General features: G+C 39.8%; 1 protein-coding gene across 1 annotated transcript; it reads right to left on the bottom strand.

Annotated features, from left to right (window-relative positions):
• Positions 1 to 38: 38 nt before the first annotated feature.
• On the bottom strand, positions 39 to 27,888 carry fbxo28 (F-box protein 28). Its single transcript, XM_084561091.1, has 5 exons — positions 27,192 to 27,888; positions 25,149 to 25,258; positions 12,732 to 12,870; positions 12,414 to 12,609; positions 39 to 5,027 (listed from the first exon to the last, which is right to left on the bottom strand). The coding sequence occupies exons 1-5, from the start codon at positions 27,378 to 27,380 to the stop codon at positions 4,519 to 4,521; spliced, it is 1,143 nt and encodes a 380-aa protein (XP_084417217.1). The 5' UTR covers positions 27,381 to 27,888; the 3' UTR covers positions 39 to 4,518.

Genomic DNA, 27,888 nt, shown 5'->3' with positions numbered 1-27,888 from the left:
AAATGTTTACATTTACCTTCATGTTCTTTCTGTAATTAGACACACAAGTCACAAGCAACTCCCATCAACAGCTGGAAAGTGATACGCCACAAATCATAACAGCTCCAAATGTCCAAATGTTTACTTTGAAATCAATTTGTTGTTGTTTTTGTTTTGTTTTGTTTGTTTAATGCACTCATGATGTATGGATGGAAATACCAGTCCATAGTTTTGGTCCAGACTGAAATTTCCCAATAACTGGTTAAATGATAATAAAATGTGGGCTGCACTATAATAGTTATCGTGATCCTGATCCTTTTGAACCAGCACCAAAATCCAGTCCTGTGGTTTATGACTAATCACCTGTAAAGTGACTTTTCCTCAGTTCTAAGTAGTTTACTATGAATGAAAGCACACAAAGACAGTCGATGTGGTTAACATTGTACCTTCTTTGTATCAGAAGGACATTTACTGTAACTCTAACATGGTAGTACATGCTACAGTGATATTTTGCATGTGCTCTACCAGCCTCACATATGAAAAACTAAATCATACCTATTTAATACCCTTTTAAACCCAAAAAATGCCAATTGACTACTTATGTTAATCATCAATTTACACAGAAACAATGAAAAATGTATTACAAGTGAAATAAAGCTTGATGGATGTAAACATACAGAGATTCGTGAATAGTTGAGATTTAATAGATTTGATTTGTACATTTATAAGAGCATTGTGTGCAACAAACCGTACGGTTGGCCACAAGAAGGCCATCTCGAGTTGTCTTGGTATACATACATGGAATAATTAACAATATACACTTTTGAATACATGAAGATTACAGTACAATTTTCTAAACTGAGACGCAGTCTCAAATTAAGCCACTAGATTACATCATCTTGTGTTTTGCTAGATAGATATGATACACACTAGTGTACACCTACTTGTGAACTGCCTTTAAAAACCTCTTTATCAAACATTCAGTAGAAATGCTTAAAATGGAAATAAAATAAAATTGCAGCTAGAATATGGGCCCACAGCTAACGTAGTATTCACAAGGCAAGTTTGTTACAATAGAGGAGAAGGGAGCTGGTGCAAACAACAGATGGAGTAATTAAACTCTCACTTGCAGCCATTCTGTTGAGCACTGCTTTAAACCAGTCATGCATTCTGGTACATCTCTTACATTAAATTCAATGGTTTTAATTTCAGTCTCAAAGTAAGTTGGTGTGACAACAATAACACCACTTCAAGGATCAAAAATATTATACATTTTCTCACTTTTGCACTGATTTTCTCTCTGTTCAGTTCAAAATTTCATGTTGTGAAGTCTCACAGCTCGATATCAAAAACATGAATCTAAAGCAATTCGCATGACATTTGAAAGAAAGCAAGAAATGTGTAATTTCATGTAATTTAATTTCATTTGCAATTTATTTTTATTTCAAATCATTTCTACTTTTACTTTTCAGAACCATAGATTCTGCCACATTTTATAATTATTTAGTATGAGTGCAATCAGTACAGTATGTACTGCAGCAACCAAAGACTTGGAAATCGGGCAAAGTGAATTTTCTGAAAGGTGTAAAATGAAAATGTTGGTTATGGCTGAAAGCTTGGGGAAAAGTTAGTGGAACATAGATCATTTGTCAGCCTCAAGAAGAAGGCTTTCAACTAGGAATAGTAGGTAAATGTTAAACATGACTGTGCAAGTGCTGATTCCATTCATTTTACTTTATTATCCAACTTTAGCAGAAAGAAGACACATCTGAAGTATTTTTGAAAATCAAATCATCAAATGAACTCAAAGCAGTGGCTGTCTAGATATAGGAAAAAAAATAAACAGTAACATACTATATAGTGTACTTGGTAAAATGTCTATCATTATTGAGCTGTTTATTACTTGTAGTTAATACAATTAATATGTTAATTATGCAAAAATACTGGTATGATCCTCAAGGAACACTGTCATCAAGGGTGACTTTTTTCCCCCTTTCTTTTGTCCTCCTGAGCACAACATATACATTAATATTACAAAAACGTGAAGCATGTACATCAGGTACATTCAGGCACACCAGGGCTAAAAGTAGTCTGCTCTTGCAAGATACTTTTTAAAGAAAAGATTATTTTCCACACACATAGCAGGGCCACAGGTTCTGTTGTCATTGTGGCATTTTAAACCGATCAGAGGACTATGATACTACTATCTGTCAGGGGTTTCTGAGGCACAGTGGAAAAGGAAAACCACTTACAAACGTCAACCTCCAGTTTATGCCAACACCTGACGCTCCGATTAATGCTACCTGAACACTGCTCTAGTGGAACCTGTCCTTTTTGTGATGACTCAATAACTAATAAAATTGAGCAGCAGTTTAGGAGCTACTAAAGCTATCAGAAAAAAATATATATATAAATGATTAGATAACTAGATGATTTTATTATTTATATTGCACTTGCCAAACTTATGCATAAGCGAAATAATGGTTATGTACACTACCAGTCAAAAGTTTGGACACACCCTCTCATTTAATGTTTTTTCTTTATTTTCATGACTATTTACATTGTAGATTCTCACTGAAGACATCAAAACTATGAATGAACACATATGGAATTATGTATCCAAAAAAGTGTGAAATAACTCCAAATATGATTCATATTGAGTCCTAAAAGTAGCAACCCTTGGCTTTGCTGACAGCGCTGCAAACCCTTGGACTTCTCTCAATGAGCTACATGATGAAGTCACCTGAAATAGTTTTCACTTCACAGGTGTGCCTTGTCAGGGTTCATTTGTGGAATTTCTTGCCTTCTTAATGGGGTTGGGACTTCTCCTGCTGAGGATAAGTTCATCCGAGCAGACACATCAGTACGTCAACTGTTCAGAGGAGACTGCGCCAATCAGGCCTTTATGGTCAAATAGCAGCTAGAAAGCAACAAGCAGAAGAGATTTGTTTGGGCCAAGAAACACAAGGAATGGACATTAGACCAGTGTAAATCCGTGCTTTGGTCTGATGAGTCCAAATTTGAGATCTCTGGCTCCAACCGCCGTGTCTTTGTGCGATGCAGAAAAGGTGAATGGATGGTCTCTACATGCATGGTTCCAACTGTGAAGCATGGAGGAGGAGGTATGATGGCGTAGGGGTGCTTTGCCGGTGACACTGTTGGGGATTTATTCAAAATTGAAGGCACACTGAACCAGCATTGCTATCACAGCATCCTGCAGCGACATGCTGGGATGGGAATCCAGTTTGCACTTAGTTGGACCACCATTTATTTTTCAACAGGACAATGACCCCAAACACACCTCCAGGCTGTGTAAGGGCTATTTGACCAAGAAGGAGAGTGATGGAGTGCTGCGCCAGATGACCTGGCCTCCACAGTCACCTGACCTAAACCCAATCACGATGGTTTGGGATGAGCTCATCGAGACAATGCCAAGAGTGTGCAAAGCAGTAATCAAAGCAAAGGGTGTCTATTTTCACACTTTTTTGTTTACTACATAATTCCATATGTGTCCGCTCACAGTTTTGACCTCTTCAGTGAGAATCTACAATGTAAATAATGAAAATAAAGAAAAAACATTAAATGAGAGGGTGTGTCCAAACTTCAGGTAGTGTATGTAGACCTATATGAAAATCCAATGCAAGATCCCTTATTTCCGATTACATGCAAGTTCAGTTCAGTTCAGTTCAGTTTTAACATGTGATTGAAGGACTGCCATACTGTGATTTTGTGTAGGTGTATATGTAAATAAATTATTTTGGTCAGTTTTATTTCAGGAACATAAATTTATCACATGTGCAATGTGACTTCTATTAGCTAGCTTGACTGATTTTCTAAATTTCTGATGAGCCTAACAGAAAAGTATATTCATTTGTACCGTCATTATAATGTAATTTTCAATAACAAGAAATGCTATATTTTTCTTCAAGTCAACAAATCCCATGTGCAGAGCCAACCATGAACTGATCCCTCCAACAAGAACTGTGCAATCAAAGCCACCTTACTCCTCTGCAGTAGAGATCCATTATTATGAAACATTAAAACATCTCACCGAGTTACACTGTTGCACTCTCTGACATGCTCATTCATTAACATGAACATATAAAATGTTCTGCTGCCAGAAATAGCCATTGAGCACCAAATGTCTCCAACAGATACACAAAACCGTGTGATAGGAACTAGAATATTAAGCTGCTTTAGGAAATTACCAAATCTTCAAAAAAAATAAAATAAAATAAAATAATAAATGAAATACATTTCAACTTACACTAGTTTTGCGTGTTTTCACCGAATTTGTTAAGCAGAAAAATGCAAAGTAACTCCAGGCATTAACAGTCCAGTGGTACAGTTTAACTGTAAGAGACAAAATGTTGGCCCCTATCCTGCTAAGTCTTCGATGACTTTGCACAACACTGAATGTGTTAAAACACTGAAGATTTTATTATATGCATAAGTTACCAGGGGAAGTTGCTGTACTGTGTGTTTAGTCACACCTTATAACCAAAAAGACAACTTTAAGTAAATGACAAACAAAGTCTCTCATTTCTTGCTGCGAAGCCGTTTAGACTGTCGTGGAAGGTCTGAGCTCTTTCTTGTGCGTTTGAATGATAACCCTCCCTCACCTTCTGCCTCTCTTGGTGAGGCTGTAGCCACACTTCCACTTGCCAACACAGTTGCAGATGTACTACCCATACTGGAAGACACAGCAGAACTACTAGATGTAGAGGGGGCAGCTGGGGTGGGCCTGGGTCCTCCCATAGCAGCAGAACTACTGTCCATCAGTTCGCGGAGCTTGTGTTCCAGCTCAGCAAGGCGGGCATTCTGTTCACCAATCACCTGTGTCTGTTCCAGCAACTTCTGTTCCTGATCTTGTAGCTGCTTCTGCTGCTCTAACTGCTTGACACGGATTTCTTGCATCTCCCTCCGCAGTACTGTCATTGACGCCCCATTCACCTTCACCTGCTGTTGCACCTTGGTCATCTCAGAGCGTGAAGGCGTGTTCTTGGCTAGCAGGGACATAGTGGTCAAGGAGGTAGATGGTCCTGCCACTGAAAAAATAAGACAGAGGTTCAGAGGTGAGGTCAGAGTTTTAATGTTGCTCTTCTACAGTTGAAACCAGATGTTTACATACACTGTGTTAAAAGACAAACATTTTTCCTCACTGTCTGAAGTTAAATCAGACTAAACCTCTTCTGTTTTAGGTCAGTCAGGATTACTAAAATTATTTCTATTTGCTAAATGCCACAATAATGAGAGAGAGAATTTCTTAGAGATTTTTTTATTACTTTCTTCAAAGTCAGAAGTTTACATACACAAAGATTACTATGTCTTTAAACAATGAAGGAAAGCCCTGATGATTATGTCATGGCTTTGGAAGCTTCTGATAGGTTAACAGATAACATTTGAGTTAATTGGAGGCACACCTGTGGATGTATTTTAAGGCTACACCTCAAACACACTGCTTCCTTGTTTGACATCATGGGAAAATCAGCCAAGATATCAGGAAGAGAATTGTGGTGCTCCACAAGACTGGTTCATCCTTGGGTACAATTTCCAGATGCTTGAAGGTGCCACGTTCATCTGTTCAAACAATTATACACAAGTATATACACCATGGTCCAGCCATCATAACGCTCAGGAAGGAGACGGGTTCTATGTCCCAGAGATGAATGTGTTTTGGTCCGAAATGTGCGAATCATCCCCAGAACAAAAGCTAAAGACCTTGTCAAGATGATGGCTGAAGCTGGTAAGAGAGTGTCATTCTCCACAGTGAAACGAGTCCTGTACCAACATGGGCTGAAAGGCCACTCAGCGAGGAAGAAGCCATTACTCCAAAAGAAACATAAAAAAGACAGATTACAGTTTGGAAATACACACAGGAACAAAGACCTTAATTTTTGGAGACATGTCCTGTGATCTGATGAAACTAAAGTGGAACTGTTTGGCCATAATGACCATCTTTACATCTGGAGGAAAAAGGGGGAAGCTTGTAAGCCTGAGAACACCATCCCAACTGTGAAGTATGGGGGTGGTAGCATCATGTTGTGGGGCTGTTTTGCCGCAGGAGGAACTGGTGCACTTCATAAAATAGACGGCATCATGAGGAAAGAACATTATGTGGAAATATTGAAGCAACATCTCAAGACATCAGCCAGGAAGTTAAAGCTTGGGTGCAAATGGGTCTTCCAAATGACCCTAAGCATACCGCCAAAGTAGTTACAAAGTGGCTTAAGGACAACAAAATCAATGTATGTTTTGGAGTGGCCATCACAAACCCCCGATCTCAATCCCATAGAGGAGGAAAAAAGGTTTATGTGTCTTTTAACACAGTGTATGTAAACATCTGGTTTCAACTGTATATCAGCGGTTCCCAAACTTTTTTGGCTGCGTACCCCCTTCTATGTCCCAACCGGGTTGACACACCCCCAATCCCCTACACCTTTTAAAAAAAAAAAAAAAAAAAAAAAAAAAAAATGCAACAAGCTTTTTTATAGCCACATTAAAGGCGGCATGTTTAATCATGCTCAAATGACCAGAACACACATATAATAATAAAATAGTCACGATCACAACAACGCGCTGTCACATTTGAATTAAACTGAAACGCTGGAACATTTTCAGTATAATGCAACACCACAAGCTTCCACTTTTAAGAGCAAAGTGCAGGGCCGGTTTTTGCTACGGGCAATGTGGGCGACCGCCCAGGGCGCAATTTATGTGAGGGCGCACGAGTGCCCTAAAAAAAAATAAATAAATAAAAAAACCAGTTTTCTAGACTACCGCTCCAGGGCACCCTCATTGTCACGTCAACTTGCTGCTGAGAGTCATACAGGCTGTGTGTGTGTCAGAAGAGGCAAGGAGGAGGGGGGCGAGGGACAGACTGATCCCAGGCCACACAACACAAACTGCTTCAAATAAATTGTATTTCATTCCTAAAATGAACATAGACCTACATGTAATTAACCGGGTTATGTGAAAAATGAAAAATAAATAAATAAAAAATCTGTGCAGTCATCTACGTGACTCACGTAACTCCGGTTGATTGACGGTGTTGGCAAAAGGTAATGCAAAAGTTAATGATGTCAAGTCTTCATCTTCATCATGGATCAAAGTAAAAGACCAAAGAAGCATCAGGTGCCCAGTTCAGAAAAAGAAGAAAAGAAGAGGAGGAGAAATGGGCAAAAGATAAAGGTATGCAGAGACGTGACGTGAGTGACAGTAGGCTATAGGCTATTTATTAGCCTCTTGGTAATATGTTGCTATTAGCCACAGAAGACGACTGTATTTGGTTTAGTTTTACTGAACTAGCAACTATTAGAATTGAGGCATCATGTCATGCAACTAATTTCACCCATAGGCAACCTAGTCTAGTTTGTGTTTGCAACACAACAAGTGCAAATTCACACAGAAGTCCTGACTGTGGAATTTGTTATTGCTATATGCTATATGCTAACTTAAATAACTTCTAATATACACTGACATGGCATTTTGTAAGCTATATGTGATATAGCTTTTTAAATAATTTGTAGTGTGTTATGCTTAGTTTATAGGATGTTAACAAATGTTAATAAAATGTGCATTATGGTCATTTTAATTGGGTAAATGATGCATGTGTGATGTAAGTGTGATCTAACTTACATATTGTATCTTAATTGTAAATTCAGGGGCACTTCTGAAATATTTTGCAGCTAGATCACCCACTGGCCAAAATGAGGAGTCAGATACTTCCACAGCAGCCACAGACATGGTTGTGGAGTCTGATGAGGAGCCATCTACCTCTGCAGAATTTACATTGGTGTTTATATACTGTATTTCATTTATTTATCTTGTTTTTTCTCTGTTCTTGTTACCTTTTTGTATTTAAGATTATATATAATAAAATAATACAAATAATATAAAATATTGTTGTCTTTTTTTTTTTTTTGGGCGGGGTGGGCAGCCAAGGGATGGTTCGCCCAGGGCATAAATCCAGCCAGGACCGCCTCTGGCAAAGTGGATGGAGGACAGGCTCAGGATCAGAGGCAGAAAAACGTAAGTTGAGGGATAATATTTTCAGGCGCGTTAAACAAAACTTGCAACAACTTTAAAAGGCTGTGGAGCTAACACAACCCATCATCCAAGCAGCGGTTATGGAAATTAGAACGCCAGTAATTTGAATTAAATTGCAGTTACACACGACCCACAACATAAATAACAAAGAGCATATAGGCTCAGGAACAGATATTAAAAAAAGAGGATCCATCTGAGAATTTTCAAGAGCAGCGCAGGTGGCTCAGCTAGCTGCGCACCATTGACGTGCGGTGAGGTTAGTGGCACAGATTTACAATTATAAACGCAATGGAATAGCTTAAATTCGCCATTCAATTGGCTGCTTTCACACTAACTGGTTACGTTACTCACTTGTGCCCTTAATTGCCCCCCCCCCCCCCCCCCGGGGACAAATAACGTTTTCTGAATCTGAATCGTATTTGGTCAAAGGACCAATGTCAATCTATAGCAGTTAAGAGAGAGAATAAGAAAGGGAGCGCGTTTGCCTTCGCAACTCCACAGTTCATTCATATTCATTCAACATGAGAGTAGCCAGTGAGAAAAAATAAACACAAATGGAAATATGGATTTGAATTGAAAACCAAATCGTCACTTTGATCAAATTATAATATTGAGTTGTTAAATCTTAGAATCTGATTCAGACTGTTATTTTTGGCTTTCACACAGAGAAAACAATCCCAATAAACGGACCGTGACAGTACAGTTGACTCTAGAAAAGCAACAGCATGAACCAGTGGCTCACTAGCGCCCTCTTCCATGAGGCAGAAGTACTGGCTGCCTTATCGTCTTGTTTTTCAGTGTTTTAATGTCAGATAAACAAGACTAAATATGTCACACTCATATATGAAATACAGGCTATGGAAGATTAGGACACATAATAAAAATGTGCACAACCAATATATTGATGGCATACAGAGAGTTAGCCACAGGCACGTGCCAAGGACACGAGCACAACCTAGTTTGTGACAGACTGCGCAATCCGAGGTGAGGCTCGGCTCCCTGCTGCCTCAACTCGCGTCGCTCCCTATATGGTCGCTCCCTGTATTCACACAAGAAATACGTAAATTCAGCGATTCTGACTATAAAAATGATCGAAATGACGAGAATCATACAGAAATTGCATTTATATCACACACCAATGGAAAAATAGTATAAGTTATTTTATTGTCATTACTTTTCATGATGCTAGAAGATAACTTCTCCGCCATTACGTTTTTCATCTCGCGCACTCCCTAGAGGCAGTTTGCCCACCCCTGGCAATCCCTGTTCTATATCAAGAATATTCCCTAATTTCTGACATTTATTTTTTTCAATTAAGTTGTTGCGTAGTAAACAAAATTAATTCCCCAAAATCAGTGACAAATGCAGACACACTGAAGCAGAATATCATAGTGTGCTTGCCCTTTGTAATTGATAAATGAGCACACTTTTCTTTTGATCTCATTAAGTTACTATAATAGCATGTGGTACATGCTTCTCCACCTATACATTAGGGGTCGACTTCTGTCTTGTACCACGATGCTTTAAGAATCTAGTGTCTAGATATCGATACTTTCTAATAATTATGGTGGATGCATCACCAATCTGAATCAATCTAAATATGAATGAATGTTCATGACTTAAGTGTTTTAGTGATTTGCCTTTTGGACTATAAATCAGCAACAACACTGCTCGTGTTATTGTGTGAAATACTACAGCAATGCACACTCATCTGAAGACATCCGCTAATGCTAGTGTGACACATTAAAAGAATAACATTTCTTTCTAAGACAGAGAAGTAATTTCATGGGTGATAATATTAAAAATCTGTAGGATTAAAAGGTTAAAAAGGTAATAAATAGTAATTAATGGGATTGATTAAAACGTCTAAAATAATCAAAATGGTTAAAAGATGGTTAAACTGTTAAAAGTGCTATTTTACAGTGTATACTTAATTGTTTCTCAATTGATCTGATCCCTAATCTATCTGTGATCCACACAGTAATCTTGCTCGAACGATCTGTGATTGATTGTTTTTGTCTCGTGCCCGCGTACCTGGGGAACTCGCGATATTTTCCTCATTCCAGTAAAAAGTCTTACTGAGGAAAGATCGCATCATTATTTCTCCCCTGTTTCAGGTATGTTAGATGTTATAAAAACAGTTGTGTATGTTATTTTCGTAATCTCATATTAAGTTTGCCCATTGTTAAAAGATACGTGAGAGCAAGTCTCCACTTTGTCGTAAAGACGTGGCTAGTGACCCTCCGTGTACCTACTATTTGGTTCATGTCGATGTGTACTTGATATGTTTTGTGTTTGTATAATATGCTTATGCAGTTAGGAATATTTCATGGTTTTGTAGTGATAGCTAAAAACTAAATGAAATTATCATTTTCTTTCTGTAACACAAGTGTGCACATTCTGAGATAATTCCTGTAGATTACCTCTTATTAATTTTGTATGTTTGCTGAATTCATTCCAGTAAAAAGTCTTACTGAAGAAAGATTGCATCATTATTTCTCCCCTGTTTTCAGGGGCGCAACACTAGCAGATGAACAGTCCAAATCCTCTCAACAGCAGTCAATTAACAACTTCAGCAAACACCCTGCAGTGTGGCTGCAAATCAATAATTTGCTGGTGAATTTCATTGTCAAAGTTACTAGACCTTTAGCTGCTATACACTGAGAAGACTTCGAAGAAACACCACAATTTTTTAACCCGGCTATACTATCACATCTTTCAACACGCTGTGGAGTACTATTAAATGCTTTTGATGGTGCTGATTTACATAGGCTATATACACTGCCTCGACATGGTTGTTTAAGAAATGAGAAGCTACTCATTACATCAATTGGGATTAAATAACTTGTTGCCAGTTGAAAGATTATTGCCCATGTAGTAATTATCCAACAGGAGGCTCGTACCTATTTGCTTAGTTAAATCCAGGTGGCGACTTTGTTTTTGGCCAGGCAGTGTATTTTGTGGCAGTAGCCTTACCCAATTTGTAGAACAAAACACGTGACAACTGCAGTACAGCTGTAGAAGGTGTTTTAATCAACTCGGGACCAGCAAAACCATTAAGACCGACTGTTCATTTTACTGACAAGGGCTGTAAGTGATGCTGTTCTTATGTTTTTATTAACAACCCCATATGGCCAGGTACAGAGCTACTATACTTAAAAACCTTCATGTTCTCCTGCTGCATGCTTTTGGATACAAACAGGCTTCCAACTCCAGGTTTCTCAGCATGTTAAATCTATAGCCCACCCACATCTTTAGCAGCTGCAAGCAATTTGCAAAAACCTGTTGAATTTTCATCAGAAAATACTTTTGTCAGGTTTTATTTACAGCCCTTTTCGGAACACTGCAAAATATAAATGACGATGGTATGGTAACTTTCTACTAGACCCTGTTACCAGTCTTAGGTCAGTATACGCTTATGTCTGGACGTGAAAATATAATTATTTTAGCAAACATTTTTGGAGGATTGTATCACCAAAGATCACAGCTTTCTTTTTATTCTAATGATGGGTAGACTCCTATGTGTTGAGGCTACTGACCCATGATCTATACACTTTCTGTGCTCAGGGTTTTTAGAATAGCAGTAGTTTATTAGTATTTCTGTTACTATTCCTGTTTAAGTATTTTTACTGCCTACACTGGACAGGCAGTCTAGACTACCTGACTATGTGCAGTCACATGTGACAGTTAGAGCCTGGGTTTGCATCCCACTAAAAATAGAAATAATAAGATACACAGGTTTAGTGATTGTTTCCCTGTGGGTGGGAAACCTTCATCGTTCTGTTGTTGCTGAACGCAGCAGTTCACCACTGTTGCGGGAAAAAAAAATTAGGATTTTGTTTATGCTGTTAAGGCCAAACAGGTTAAACTGACTGTAATTTAATCCCTTATGTCATGAATTAAATACTTGATTTACATTTACATCTGTGGTTTAATATTTTTCAGTCCCTTAGTGACAAAATATCAATAAATATCCAAAATATTTTTGTCATTTTGAATTAAAGCATTATTACTGTCCTATTATGACTCTACTGCAGTATAACCAAGTCATTGTAATTGCTGTCAACCCTGTTACTCTCCTAAATTTCTAATATAATTTAAAAGATAAAGTAATGTAAAATCAAGACATTCTGTATGTAAAGTGAAACAGACTAGACTCAAACTAATTGTGATTTTATGTTGCTTTCATCAGTGCTAAATTAGTATATTCATACATTGGGGGGAAAAAAAACTTAAAAAGGAGCATATATATTTATATACAGGGTTTAAATTATTTGTAAATCCCTGCATTAATTTTTTTATTGTCTGTTAACATTTAAACATCCATATTTGCATTTTTCATCTGAAGGCCGTATAATTCAGGTGAAACACATCACATCAATTACCTGGTGTAGAGCCAATAAGGCGGCCAGACAGGTCAGCCCCTGGCAGCTTCTTCTTCAGAATGGGGACAACCTTTTCATCAAAGTACTCCATGGCCATGGATGAAATATCCCTCAGCTCCTGCAGAACCTCATGAGCTCGCTGGGGGGCTCGGGTGGAGTTCACGTAACGCAGAACACGGTAAATCTCATCTATCACCTTATAACACACAACAGCATATGATCTGGGTATTGCAAATCAGACAGGAGACACAAATATTTACACTTTTCTCAAAGACTCTTGCTGCAGCAGTTTTGTTTGCCACTGGCAGCTGAACTAACCTTTCCGGGGATGAAGCAGCATAGGTTGGAGTCAACGTATTTCATGAAAGTCATGTTGAGTAGTGACAGCCGTGTCTCCACAGCAGCTAGGATGTCAGCATGCCGTGCCAGTGAATGGTTTCTCCTCTCTGACTCTCGCCTGCAAACAATTCATGATAAACACAATGATGGGTAGAACTTTTATTATAAATTACAAAAACAAGCCTCACACATTTGGCAACAATTAATCGTAGTGTAATGCTGTAGCACAGTGTTATTTAGATCAATTTGATTGCATATAAGACCATTTAGTAAAATGTAATTATTAATGACGTATAATCAAAATTACCACATTAAAAATTAGTCATCAACAGTATCATTCAATTTTTAAGGGCTTTGGAGTTATACATAATAGGGATTGGCAACATACGTAAGGGATAATGCCCGACGAGGTGTCCATTAACAGAAATTAATGGACGACGCGGAGGCGTGAACCGTCCGACGCGAAGCTTCCGCGTCGTCCATTAATTTCTGTTATACCATGGTCTGGGTGAATACTTGTCAGGTGTGTAAATGATGTTTATCGCTTTGTTCTGCCTCGATGCTCTATGTATCCACATGCAGGACATGAAGACTTTAGGTCAGAACAACTGTGATATTAACGGTACCATCAACCAGGTTCTGTGACTAAGCCAATTGCGACTTAAAGGTGCAGTAGGCAGGATTGCGAAGATCCAGGACTTAGCCAAAAAATTTGAACATCGACAACTTCTCAGTCCCCCACTTTCCGCTAAAGCCCAAAACGGTCTCCCAAGCCCCTCCCCCCACAAGGGAGAGCTGTGCACGATAGAGCGCGTGCATATTGGCCCTGGAATACTGTGCACGAGCAGAGAACCGAGAGAGAGCGAGTAAACAAACTAGCATGGAACACACCGACGTAACAACAACAAAATAGTTTTTATAATACCCTTCGTTATTGCTAAATAATTTTAGGTCAAAATATTTAGCAATAGTCAACTTTAGGACAAAACCAAGGTTAGGATGTTTCTGAAAGTAGCCTACATCGGTGATGTTTGCTATCAATAACAGTTAGAAGCATTCATTGTGGCGTTTTATTCCACAGTTTAGATTTATCAATTTGCTATGTGGTAGATATATGACCGCTACCTGTTGATGTGGTTAGACGTTTGAGAGTGAAGCTGAGGCACAGGCCTCAGAGGAGGATTATGTCCCGGCTCCTTCTACACGCCCACGGACAAGTGGTGCGAGGTGGTGGAGGCAGGGGAGGGCGCTATGAAATGCGTGTCCATGAGCAGTGATTGACACTCTGTTAGATACACCCCTGGACTTGATTGGTGCATCTGAATGTGGAGCGGTGGATGTCTTGCAAATCGCGCTACAGGCTCTAGGAGGGGCCAGAGGAGCCGAATTTTTTTTTAAATGACCTGCTTTATGCAATTATACTTGAACATAGGGTCAGTTTCAGCAAATATGACCGAAAGTTAGTTTTATAAAAGTTGCCTACTGCACCTTTAATTAACTTTATTAAGTCCCAACTTTAGTAATCTGCATGTACACACTTACTGACAAACATGTGTATGCTCTGTTAATTACCAGTTCTTCTCTATGCCGCTTAATTGATTTTTTTTCCTCAAGTGTGTCCAATTTATCTTCTCCCTTCCCGCCTAAGTGGAAAATGATTGGTTGCTCTGTAGTTCTATGACATGACAAGAAACCTGGGAACTTTCCTTTAAGATATCCATTATTTTCTGTTTTTCTAACCACTCTAAATCCTCAGCACTAGGGTAGAAAGGTTTAAGGTTGCAGACATGTCCCGTTCTTACATCCTGACCTGTATCCTCCAAAAGCTTTGCGATGAATTTGTCCTTGGCATGCAACTGAGGAAGATTTCTAACCCATACTCTCTGTCTGGCTAAGATTTGGATGTTGTTATCTTCAAAGGAGTGTCCTTTATCCCTCAGGTGTAGATGGACCGCTGAATCGTTTCCTGATGAGCTGGCTCTCCTGTGTTGGCACATGGATTTATGGATGGGTTGTTTGGTTTCCCCAGTGTATAAGTCTGTACACTCCTCACTGCACTGAAAAGCATACACCACATTACTCTGTATTTGCCTGGGTGTTTCGTCTTTAGAGTAGACCAGTCTTTGCCTAAGTGTATTTCCCTGGTTTGAAATAAACTGGAATGCGGTGTTTTCTGAAAAGTTTTTTGGATACCCCAGCCACGTAGGGGATGACGATGTTCTTCCTTTTGTTGCTCTCCTCCTCTCTGTCCTTTTTGGGATATCTTTTTGAGCCTTTGACAAAGGCCCAGTTGGGATATCCACATGTCTTGAGTGTCCGTTTGATGTGTTTCTGATCCTTCTCCTTACCATCCAGTCTTGTGGATACAGTCTGTGCTCTGTGCTGAAGAGTCCTGATGACCCCTAGTTTATGTTCCAGGGGGTGGTGGGAATCAAGCACTTATTATTTGATTCCCACCCACTTATTGATTCTAGCTTATCTGAACAGAGGTGGACTGAGATTTAATATGCTATCTATTTACAATACAGTTTTAACTCCTCTCCCCAAAAACTTTCAACCTCATTCACACCTTGACACTGGAGCCTCTGAGGTTTCTCCTGCTGTTCTCTTCTCTCTTTTTTTTTCTGTCTGTACCCGGCTGACCTTAGGCAGATGGGTCCCGCCATATGAGCTGGGTTCTGCTTAAGGTTTCTTCCTGTTAAAAGGGAGTTTTTCCTTGGTACCGCCGCCTTCAGGCTTGCTCTGGGGGTTTCAGGCCGGGTTTTGTAAAGCATCTTGAGACGATTTGTATTGTTATTGACGCTATATAAAAAAAATAAATTGAAGGGCCCCCCAACAACGGGCGAGTACCCAACCGTTTATGGAAATTATCTGCACCGGTTTCTGGTTGTTAACACAACACGCAGGTTTCAGTAAGAGTTCCTATTTAAACCTCAAACTTTCCACCAGTCCCCTAGAACTGAAGAAGCTACTTGGATGAGTGGTGAAACGGCTTCTCAAAAAAACTCTACAAGTCCAGTTGCCTTTTTTGAACCTTTTTTGGATTTAAAATGATAGTACAGCAGTTTTTGTTATAATTCCTTAGTTGCCTTCGTCTTGATGTGATATTTTTCCCAACTTTTGTCTGAAGTTGGTTTAGTTGATGGACAACATCATAAGCAGGTACATTAGGGGAGTAAATATTCCCTTTCAGAAGTTTTTCCATTGGACTATTCAACTTCCTTTCAATTTGCAGTTCTGCAGGCGTTACACTGGTTGTTTCTTGTACAGCAGAACTGATGGCAAATCTGAACTCAGGAGATATTAGAATATTTTCATCTTTTTGTGTAGAGTATAGGCAGCATCTTATATGAGAAGAAATCCATGAAAGGGCATCAGGAGCACAGATTAATTTTCATTTCCTGTATTCCACAATGAAGTCAAACCACTGCAATATTAGTGCCCATCGGATCAAGCAACTTGTGGTTTTTGTTGATGAGAGGACTGTAATGGTAAAGAGTTTCGGTTTTCTAAAAATGCTGCCATTTCTCTAGTGCACAATGATTGTGAGGCATTCTCTTTTGGTTACTGAGTAATTACACTCAGCTCAGTTTAGGGTACGACTTGCATAAGCAAGGATCACTCCAAGTCCAGCGACTAGTTTCTGGGTTAACACAGCTCTGAGATCTGTGCCACTAGCATCAGTATAGACAAGGTATGGTAAGTGTGGGTATGGGTGAACTAAAATAGGTGGTGATATTAGATGGGATTTCAACTAATCAAAAGTATGCTGCCATGCCTGACTCCAGATAAAAGGTCTTCCTTTTTTCTTCAGATGATTCAATGGCTCAGCAATTTTCAAGAAGTCTGGTGCAAATTTATAGTACCAACCAGCAAGCCACAAGAGTCTCTGAACTTCTTTGAGATTCATTGGTACTGGTTAGGACTGAATTGCCTCAGCTTTATCAGGGTCAGTGCTAACTGCTTTACCTGAAACAATGTGTCCAAGAAATCGGCTCTCCAATAGGCAGAATTTAGACTTGTTGAGACCGATTGTCAGAATGGCTTTGCAAAGTCAGTTCCATTACATTACACAGATTTGCAAAATGTTGAGCCACAGATGATGAGTATACAATTATGTCATCCAGCTAGACCAGACAGATTTCTCCCTGAGAACATCCAGAACTTTCTCCATTAGCCATTGGAAGGTGGCTGGTGCGTTCTTCAGACCGAAAGGCATGACATTAAATTGATACAATCCAGAATGGGTAACAAAGGCTGTTTTGGTTTTATTATCAGGATACATGGGCACTTGATTCCAGGATTTCGCTGATGTTTGGGAGAGGATAAACATCCGTTCAGTGACTGCATTGACTTTGCAGTAGAGCCCGACCGATATATCGGCCGATATTAGGCATTTTCAAAACTATCGGTATCGGCATTTATAATGGCCGATAAATTAATATTTCAAAAATAAAATAAAAACGAAACACCCTTCAACCATGTCATGAGTGTTGGCGTTGTATAGTTTCGTTTGTCCACCAGAGGGCACTCTACACCGTCCCTGTTGGCAACACTCCAGCCAGAGTCGGGCGGAGAGAACCAGTTATCCGCGAGTAAGATCATCGGTGAAGTGTGTTCATGGTGAGTTGGTCACGAGACATACATTGCTTGAATAACAATTAAAAGAACATCCCCATCACTTCTCTTAACTCAAATAAGCATGACAAAATTCGTGACTATCATGTCCAGTTTTGCTGCTGTTAAATAAGCCGAGAGTGAAGCGGAATTAGCTAATTACGTTGCGTTGTTACGGTGTAGTTGACTGACTGTCCTTTTAACTTTTGACAATGTGACTGAAGTATTTCTTTAATAGCGTGACAGTTATAGCAATGAGACGTATCATCTCTCCTTGGCCTGTTATATTGAAAATGTATGTTTTACAATTTGCAGTATGACGTTATCCATTGCTAAATTATGGCTCATCATAGACTAGCTAACCACAAAGCTAGCTAATGCCACTATCAGTGGAAAACCGCTAACGTTAACATTAATGAGCTTGGAAACCACAACGGACTTATTCTGTCTAAATAAAGTACTGTAATGATTACTGTATTTATAACTAGCATATCTCTAGTTACAGTCCCTGCATTGTAAAATGTAAGTTAGACTTGCGAGGAGTGAACATTTAGACATAGAGAAAAAGTATCAAACGTAGCTTGTGCATAAAAGTTAGCTTTTCTTTTACACGTGTGTGAAATCCAATGACGCCAAGTGTGCGTTGCAGACTGCCGTTCAGCCGCAGCGTTAACGAGTCACATAATGGATTTAGATCGCTAAATAGTAGGTTTTAGAAGGCAGGCAACAACTGATGATTGAAAATGGTTTGATGTAGCTTGATGGAAAGAATTTAAAAAGTGCAGGTAAAGGGATGCATTATCATATTATTTTAGTTAACTCATAAATAACTACAAATAACTAATGTTAGGGAAATCAGTTAATGTTTTGTTGCGCGTTTCTGAAAAAAAAAAATATCGGCCGATATATCGGTTTTTAAAACCAACAAATATTTGTATCGGTATCGGCCTTCAAAATCCTTTATCGGTCGGGCTCTACTTTGCAGAAGTCGACACAAAATCAATGGCCTCCATCTTTCTTTCGAGGAAGAACTACAGGAAATGCCCATGCAGAATGGGAAGACTCAACAACTCCAGAAGCAATTCATTCATCTTCTGTAACCGCTTATTCCTGTGAAGGGTCGCTGGGCCTGTTGGAGCCTATCCCATTCATTGGGCGAGAGGCGGGGTACACCCTGGACAGGTTGCCAGTCTATAGCAGGGCTAACACAGAGAGACAGACAACCATTCACACTCACATGCACACCTACGGCCAATTTAGAATCACCAATTAACCTAATGAGCATGTCTTTGGACAGTGGGAAGAAGCCGGAGTACCCGGAGAGAAACCACACAGACACGGGGAGAACATGCAAACTCCACACAGAAAGGCCCAGTCGGCCCATGGATTCGAACCTGGGAGGATGATTTCCTTTGTATCCCCAACACAAAACGGAAGGTTTGATTTTATCTGGTTGCACAGAGTTGAGATTCCTTGGAACATTAACATGTCCGACACCCATTCCCTGATTGTATTCAAGTTGTTGGTCATGGTTGTTGGGATCTGAACCTGGGGGTGAGCTATGGAAGCTCACCATGCATAACCAAGTTAACCACATGTCTTGGAAACAAAGGGAAGCACCAGAACTCCCACAATCCTCCAGGTGTGAAACTGACCAAGCAGTTCACTGGCTGACAGTGGCATGTGACCTCTGAGGTCATCAGGTCATATAAAATGTGCTGTTTTGCCAGTGTTCTCTCTCTTATTCTCTTATCCTCTTACTCTCTACAACTCCACACCTCCACGTGGAGACCCCCAGCCGCTCGGCTGCAGCTGGGTGCCAGGCCTGTTCTCCTTACAGCAGCGAAGCGAGATCCTGCTGAGGAATCTACACCAGGTCTTTTAGCCAACAAACAGAAGGTTTGCAGGCTAAACTCCCAAACAACAGGAGCCACACGGCTAGTTAGCACCGAGCTGCTAACAAGCCACTTCAAAGGACTTCAAGGAGCGGCCAGTTTCCCTCCAACGTCTGCCATCAGGAACACACAGCAAGGATACAACTTTTCCCAGTTTGGTCTTCCATCAGGAACTGCCAGAAATGGACTTTCCACCAACTGGTAGTATGACCTGGGCCTAGTTAAGCTAAGCAAAGCATAGAACTTAAACTTTGATTGAATGTGATATTTGTGTTTATTGAGTTGTTTATAGTATAGTGGTTTGATGTTAGTTTAGATTATGCAACACATAGACTCAGGGTCTTGCATGCTTAACTAACCACTCTTCCTCTAACCTGGCACCTCATAAAACCCTTATCACATTCCACATATCTACTGGCCAGCACATGGTCTGAGTGTCCCCACTCAGCAGCCATTGTTTCCTTTGGGTTCAAGACCTCAAGGCCCCAGCGGCCATCTTGACACACCCACAACCGGCGGCCATCTTGGCACGCCCACAACCGGCGGCCATCTTGGCACACCCACAACCAACGGCCATTTTGGCTCACACACACACACACACACACACACACACACACACACACACACACACACACCTGTATTGAGTACACTGTAGTTAGCTTGTATGTTTAATTTTATTCTTGTTAATAAATGTCTTTTAAACGTACCTGTCTGTTTAATGTTGCACAAGAGTGAATATTGCCAACCTCTACACTGCCAAGAACTCCAAATTCCTTCAACTTTAACTAGTTGTTAACGTGGTAATTTTGGGTTATAGTTATTAAGTTAATTATTAATCCGAACTCCAAATTGACAATTTAGTATAATTTATGAGACTGTTTTGATTAATTAGCTATCTTTTCCCTTCCTAGAAGGGTGGTGCCCCGAGGTGATCTAGTAATTCAGATCCAATTATTTAATAATAAATAATTATTTTTGATAATTATTAATTATTCATGATAGCCAAACCCCAATATTGAGTGCCTTAGTACCAGGCCCAACATGGTCTTTTTCAAACTGATGATCAAGACTCACTAAATCTTCAACCGTATCAGCTCAGCCTCTAAGCTGACTAGCAAAGGAAGGTTTGATGTTTTTGGAATAATTTTAACAATGCTAGCTTCTGTGAGAGAAGGTTTCCAGCATTTACAGATAGCTGTGTCGGAGAAGGCAAAGTCTCTGATGGTTTCATTCTCTTCTTCGACTTCTGGTTCTGCAGTCCCATATCTCCACTACAATGGGATATGTCAGTGTTCCACCAATAAAAAGAGGGAAAGAGGGTCTAATTTCAACACAAGCTTGATCACCTCCAGATGTGGTCAGGTAGATCCAATCACATTCCAATCTCAATGTGCTCTCTGTTCATTTATAGCTTACATCAGTGTTTTTCAACCTTCCTTGAGCCAAGGTACATTTTTTTCATTGAAAAAATCACAAGGCACACCACCAACCGAAAACGTTAAAAAAAATGAAACTCTGTAGCCTATATTAACAATATAAAGTCATTCTTGTCAAATTGTCTTGAAAAGAAATCAAATAAACACAGAGAAATAAGTCATATATATATACATAGCAGGGGTCGCATTAACCGAATATCTTTCGTCATTGACCGTTTATTTTTTTTCCCCAATGTGATGGAAAAATCTGAAGGCCATCAGTCATTTTGACCACTTGGTGGCCAGTGACCTTATTAATTGGCTCTTGTCTCTTGTCTCTCATCGCAGTTTGCGTTCTAAACATCGCGGAACTTTTGTCGGTGCACAATTTCCTGGTACACCGATTATACTGATGCACACGTCAGAGCTCGGCTAACCATGGGTGCATCCGAATAGTCAGTACATACTAACGTCGGTTAGAACGTACTACTCAACCGTCAATTTAGTACGTTATTTATGTATGCGAGCGAGTAGTAGGCATACAATTCGGACGTACTGGGCAGCCATCTTGCCTGTCCTTTGACCCCGGATGTTTACATGTGACGCCGACACATATGACGCACACCAACGGACGCCGTGAAATTTTAAAGCCACCTCGGAGAAGTATTTTCGAAACAACCAACATTTTAAACTCAACATTTATCCTAATATACTTACATTTATAAACTTCGGTTGTCGTAGCCGTAGCTGTCACAACGGTCTCAGCCATTTTGTCTGATTTGATTTTCCCGGCGGCTCGTCGTCTTCTACGCTTAGCGGGCTCCCGCTGAATTGTGGGATAGCGTAGTGAGCTACCGTTGTATACTGTGGAGGTAGTAGGCCATCCGGGTATTTTTCGCCTACTGGTCGATGTCTACTAAGAATTTGGACGTACTACTACTGTGACGTACGGCGTCTCGCCTACTGAACAGTACGTTAGTATGGGTATTTGGATGCACCCCATATATGTCTAGTATATACAGTCTATGGTCTACGTCTATGCAGCTACGGCTACCAAAATGGAATTTGCATACCACCGAAACCCTACAGTACCGTCTAAGAGCTGTTTATGCTAGCAGTCCCGTTCTGAGTACGGACAAGACGTGTCGGCAGCATTGACTGTCTGCAGCCGAAACTTTTGTTGTTGTTGTTTTTGTTACCATTTAAAGTTAATACTGTTCTGAAAAAAGTATTGAAAGTTAATTAAACTTTAATGAAAATTAAATGCTATTGAATATGTCTTTATTATCATTTTAAAAATTGAAAGTGACGGGTAAAAATAGATTATGACGGGATTTTTATGACCCTGTCAGTCAAAATGACAGACAACGAAAAAGTCTAGCGCAACCTCTGATACCCAGATAGATATACCCAGACACTTGACAATGGCATATTATTTGCAGGTAATTAATTCGTTTTCAAAAAATGTTTTTTAGACCAGTTAGGTGAAATTGGATAATTTCCCACATCACACCTGACGATCTCTCACGGCAAACAAGTGTGCTGCGGCACAGTGGTTGAAAAACACTGGCTTACATTAATGTGTGTTGACCCATGTCCAGGTACAATATCAAGACACAAACTGCATGTTAATACAAAGTAGACAAGCTTCTTTTACAAGGAGTGTTTCAGGCCTGTCTTCACAACTACTGTCTGCATATGTCTTGAGAAATGCATGTTACTCAATGGGTTTCTTATATAATCTAATAGGGATATTTGTTATTAAAACTATACATTCCATTTTACTTCAAAAATGAATACAATCATGAAGTATAAGCCCTTCACTTTTTGCAATTTGTTCATAGACATTTAAAATGACAATTAATGAAAGAATGCTTTTAGAAAATTAGGAAAATGTAATAATCAAAATGTTTTCTTTACAAAAATATTTATAACCTTTGCTTTGACATTAGAGTCAAATGTATCCTGGTTGCTTTATAATTCTTCAGATATGTTAAAAATAATAACAAACAAAAAAGCAAAAAAAGAGGATTTTGCCCAAAAGAACGAAATATTCTTGCCAAATCCAGCTGTGTAAATGCACCGACAGAAACGTATCTGAAGGCATTTAACACATTTAACACTTGCTAGCAAGCACGTTGTTTCAGGAGGAGTTCCTATTTACACCTCAGACTTCCCACCAGTCCCCTAGAACTGAAGAAGCTACTCGGATGAGTGGTGAAACGTCTTCTCTAAAAATCTACAAGTCCAGTTGCCTTTTTTGAACCTTTTTGGATATACCATGACCTGGATGACTGAGAACTAGGGCTGAAACGATTCGTCGAGTTACTCGATTAACTCGATTACAAAAATTGCTCGAGGCAAAAACTCTGCCTCGAAGCCTCGTTAAATTCCTATGACGCGCACTATACGCGCAGGGATCTGATTGTTCCACACGGACCGTTGTTTTGGAAGCACCTATGCGAAGCACACCACTAGCGCGTGATACATTGTGTATACTGCAAAGTAGACCTGGCGTACCACAGCAGTACAAGCTCAGTGATCCAGCATCTAAACAGAAAACATCCACATGCTGTTTCACCAAGCGTCGCTGAAACATGGTAACGTAACCTAAATGATGTTCGCTGATTTTAATTGCATACTGTATTTGTAGCGATGTGATGATGCGGTTTGACTAGATATGATGTTTAGCTTTGATGTTTTTAAGTAAACTTATTCACGTTCAATTGCAAGACAGTATAGCCCAGGGGCGGAGTGGCAATCGGGACGACCGGGACTTTTCCCGGTCGGCCGGCCGAAGGATTTACGCAGCGGATCACAAATTGAGCGGCCGCGAGGCGAACGCGACCGGCCTGAGCTTATCAGAATCATTGACGTTACTAAATTCTCCGCGAATAGCGGCCAAATACTCCCATATATATTATTATTATTATAGTGTATATATAGTATTATATTAAGGGGGGGGGGGGGGGGGGGGGCACGTGCTGTGCTGTGCTGTTCCTCACGCACAGGACGCGTTCACAAACAAACACACAGGTTGCTAGGTTACCATAGCAAATAGGCTCACCCCAGAAATTATGTATTAAATTGCAATAAATGGGCTTAGTTTTGGAGCCAAATGTTGGAGTTGGAGTTCTCTGTTTTTTTGAGAAATAAAAGGCAAATGCTTGATCATTTTACAGCCACATAATTTTTGTTATGCATTATTTGTTTTGGTTGTTTAAAAACGTATTCGTTTTTTTAACCTATTCTACCCAAACATCTCAACTGTGCTGAGCGGGAGCATGTGCTGAGCGGGAGCATGCCCTTCGCTAAATGATACGCCACTGCATCCGTTATTTTTTTTATATTGCTTTGATGTTTTGTCATATGGCACTGCTGCCGTGTACCTCTTGATCAGAGGTTGCGCTAAACTTTTTCGTTGTCTGTTATTTTGACTGGCAGGGTCATAAAACTCCATTCATAACCCATTTTTACCCATCGCTTTCATTTTTTTTTTAAAATGATAACAATGACATATTCAATAGCATTTAATTTTCATTCATTTTTAATTCATATTCAGTAGAGGTGGAAAAAAAGATTTGGCTCATATTCAGCCATCAAAGAGGAAAAGAATCATGAATCTTGACGTCTATTTAACCGGCTCAGTTGAGTCCTACCACATTTGATTGATATATAACCAATAAACGGCACCATTCAAACATCTTACATTTCACTCAGCAGAGAAACAAAGCATACCACCCGACTTGACTACTAGCAAACTAAGACACTCAGCCACTCACTTACTTATACACAATACGCAGAGAAACAAAACTTAACCGACTCATAACCGCTGAATCATCCTACATCCTACATCCCCAGAATGACTTGCAGTTCTGGCTCGGGGTTTTCTTCCTATTTTTCTCTAACAGAGTTCAAGTGAAATTATCGAACATTCTATCAAACGTATTTTCTATTGATATTGATCTTGTGTCTATCGCGATAGATATCGTTATCGTTTTATCACCCAGCCCTACTTTCAACTTAATTTATTCACTCCTTTCTTCTTGTTAGCGCGAAATCTTTTTTTTGTGTGTTTTTTACCAGCAGCTCTTCCCATCCGGAGCAAAGTTAAATGCACCCAGTTCTGCAAAAACTGTATCAAGTCCCGTGGAATCCCAAACCCAATGCAATCGCAAATAAAGCCACTGTTACAAAGCTGGACACGATTCTTGGCCAATCCTCTTAGCAGCACTGCACAAATTCCTCTACCCTGTTCTCACTGGATGGTTCATCAGCAACCAAAAAGGAAAATCTGAACTTTGTCAACCTCCAGTGGCTGGAACCTCAACTGACGTCTCACAAGGTTCTCTCCACAATGTTTATGGAAAAAAAAAAGCGTGTGATGTTATAATGTTGTTATTTCATAACGTGGAAATACATAGCAATAAGAATTTTTCGGGCAGAGCTTGTGCCAGTGTGATACTGACCTTGGTAGCTGGGCTTTTACTTGTCTCTGGCACAGGCTGTGATAACGCTCGACCTTCAAGAAGCCCTGATTCAGCACACGCTGGCAGATCATGTCCATGCGCTTACACACCTGGACAAGAGCAATCAGGAAAAATAGGTGAACAGGTACTTTGTAAATATATAAAGCCTCTGCTTACAGCAAACAAAACATCCTGTGGCAAGTTATCATTTTTTAAGACTACCAAGAAAGTCATCTCAACCAGCTCTTCTTACAACAATTTTTTGGATGTCCATAGCCTCTTGTATCATAATATAATAAGAAGTGAATCTGTAGTGTTTATGATTACATTTACCAAATCTTTCCATGGTTTTTAAAAAAAAAAAAGTTCACTATCCTCTAACCCTATTCCAGCACTACTCACTGAATTTCAAATTAAATTTCTTCATTTCTACTTTAGTGGAGATATTTCAGATATTTGATGTTGATAGAGGGCAAAAGCAAAGACATTTCAGGGAATGTGTACATGTTTTTAAAAACACTAAGATTTGTTGCCATGTGAAATACCTTGCTTTTCTCACATTTCTAAGTTACTGTGGTGAGTCAAAAAATTGGGTTTGGTTTGTTTGTTGTACACTGTCACCCAGACTCATGAGATTTTCTTCACATTATTAAAGACAAGACTGTGCACCCAGTAATCTATGACAGCAACGGCAATGTCTTGTCTATGCCTCCCATTATCAATAGGGATTATTCAAAAATCACCCTCAGAATTAAAGAACGTATTAAATAAAAAAAAAAGTGTTTATTATTTAAACTTTAGTACTGCATTTACTTTTTATTTGAACTAGCAGTTTTCCTGACAGTTTTCCTGGCAGACTACATCACTTATGATGATGTGACGTATTTATTAGTTGAAAGGCAGCTAAACTAGTTAAGAAGCATATACAGCTGCAGTACGTCATGTATTATAATGTCAGTAGGTCGATGGTCAAGTGCACAGTGTAGGTCAAGGCCAAACCACGGCAGTGCCAATTTTATTATACATGTTGTGCAATATTATTTTACATATTTTGACAATACACAGACCACTCCTTTGGCCAGATGTGATCCTTGGGCCGCTAACTGGGGACCAGTGACCTCGATGCTTGAACAAACTGAGTATGTTGTTTGTATACAAAACACTGATAAATGAACCACAGAAAGCCAAATAATCCCAGTGCTCGCTGTTTTTTAGTTCGTTTTTCCAATGGCATTTTTTCAGATTTTCACAATTTCCCCTTAAAAATTACAACCACTCCCAAAATGTTTTGCTTCTGAGACTGATTTGAGATCAATATTTTTTCCTTGCATTGCCAGTCTTTTTTGTACCACATGCATGTTTTATACCTGGACCTGGGAGCCAGTTTGGGTCGGTTGTAGCAGGACTGGATTTAAAGCCTGTACTCGTCTAAACAGAGTTGTTTCAGACCGGATTGAGTGTTTAAGGTAGCCTGCACAAATGCTTGGCAATAATTAAAGTACAAGAACAATGTGTTTCACTAGTTAGGGGTCCATTGTCTCTGCTGAGGGAACTATGACTCTTTTGCCTAAGCACTAAAAGGATCACATGATAGACATAGGAAAAGCCTCTTGCATAGCAGAAAACAGTTTATGTAACGCACAATGAATGATGTAGAATAGCGGAGCTGCTGCTAGCGAGGATATTAAGTGAAACGCAGAGTATGTGAGACCAGACGAGGGAACGATTTCACGCTAAACTCGCTAACTTCACAAAAATGGACAATGTGCGAAAGATATGTGATCGGGAATGAACATAACCACAATCTGATTTTCAGTCCGGCTCGGTTTTGTGTCGGGTATCACATCCTGTGCTTAGGTAGTTTGTCCTGCTAATTAGAACATATCACTGCAGGCCATGGCTGCAGATGGACGTATGCACAAGCAATCCTTAAATACATTATTTCTACGAAGGTTTTGCAGTACTTGTATCCGAATGTAAGCAGTGTATGTGGCTAGAATTAGCTTTGTTCACCATCTAGCCGACTTGTTTTGTTCTCCTTACCGAGCGCAGTAGGCTGATTTCATCATAGGACAAAAAATTGAGAATAGTCTCAATAGCCACAATAGGCAGGCCTAACAGTGGGTTGTTCTGGTGCGGCTGGTCCGGTGAGGGGGTGGACTGTCTCAGTGACACCGCGTCTGAATCCAAGGACCCGACACATCCATCAACTCGCTCTACGACGGCGGCCATCTTTCTTTGCGAAGGAGCAGGGCGGATGTGACGTTTTAGTGGAAAGCGCAGGCCATTTCTCAAAAGTGGTTTTGAACAGAAACAACGGGCAACTAAAATTGAAAGACAATTTAAAGGGATCCGAGCACCCACACGCAACTCGGACCCAACGCTAAGCCGGCCCCAGACAGACAATACCACCCCTTTAAGTTCTAAATAGTGCTGCACTCGTTTTCATGCAATGTCCTTTATAGTCTATGGCAGGGGTGTGAAACATACGGCCCGGGGGGCGCCAGAGGGTCCACTCTGGGAAGCGGGACGAATTTTGCAAAGTGCATAAATTATATTGAAGACAGAAACAGTAATTTTTCCAATAAAAGCAAACCTTATGAATAGTAAAGCTATTCCTAGGGTTCACACAGTTTACTAAGGGTTGTGAACACAGTACTGAGACCTAAACAGAAACTGCACTTACTTTTCTTAAGAAAAGTCCAGTTGTTCATTATCATCATTTTGTGATTGTATAGTT

Source organism: Chelon labrosus, assembly GCF_963514085.1.
Source record: "Chelon labrosus genome assembly, chromosome: 15".
NCBI classification, from domain to species: Eukaryota; Metazoa; Chordata; class Actinopteri; order Mugiliformes; family Mugilidae; genus Chelon; species Chelon labrosus.
This window is presented reverse-complemented; position numbering and strand designations above follow the sequence as displayed.

What these genes read in the sequence shown, in the direction of transcription:
- fbxo28 (XM_084561091.1), bottom strand. Translation starts at nt 27,380, where the DNA reads ATGGCCGCCGTCGTAGAGCGAGTTGATGGATGTGTCGGGTCCTTGGAT. An exon ending in GCTGCTTCATCCCCGGAAAG is followed by an intron (nt 12,610 to 12,731) that starts GTTAGTTCAGCT and finishes GTGTGTTATAAG; the next exon opens with GTGATAGATGAGATTTACCG. An exon ending in CCTTATTGGCTCTACACCAG is followed by an intron (nt 5,028 to 12,413) that starts GTAATTGATGTG and finishes TTATTTTTTCAG; the next exon opens with TGGCAGGACCATCTACCTCC.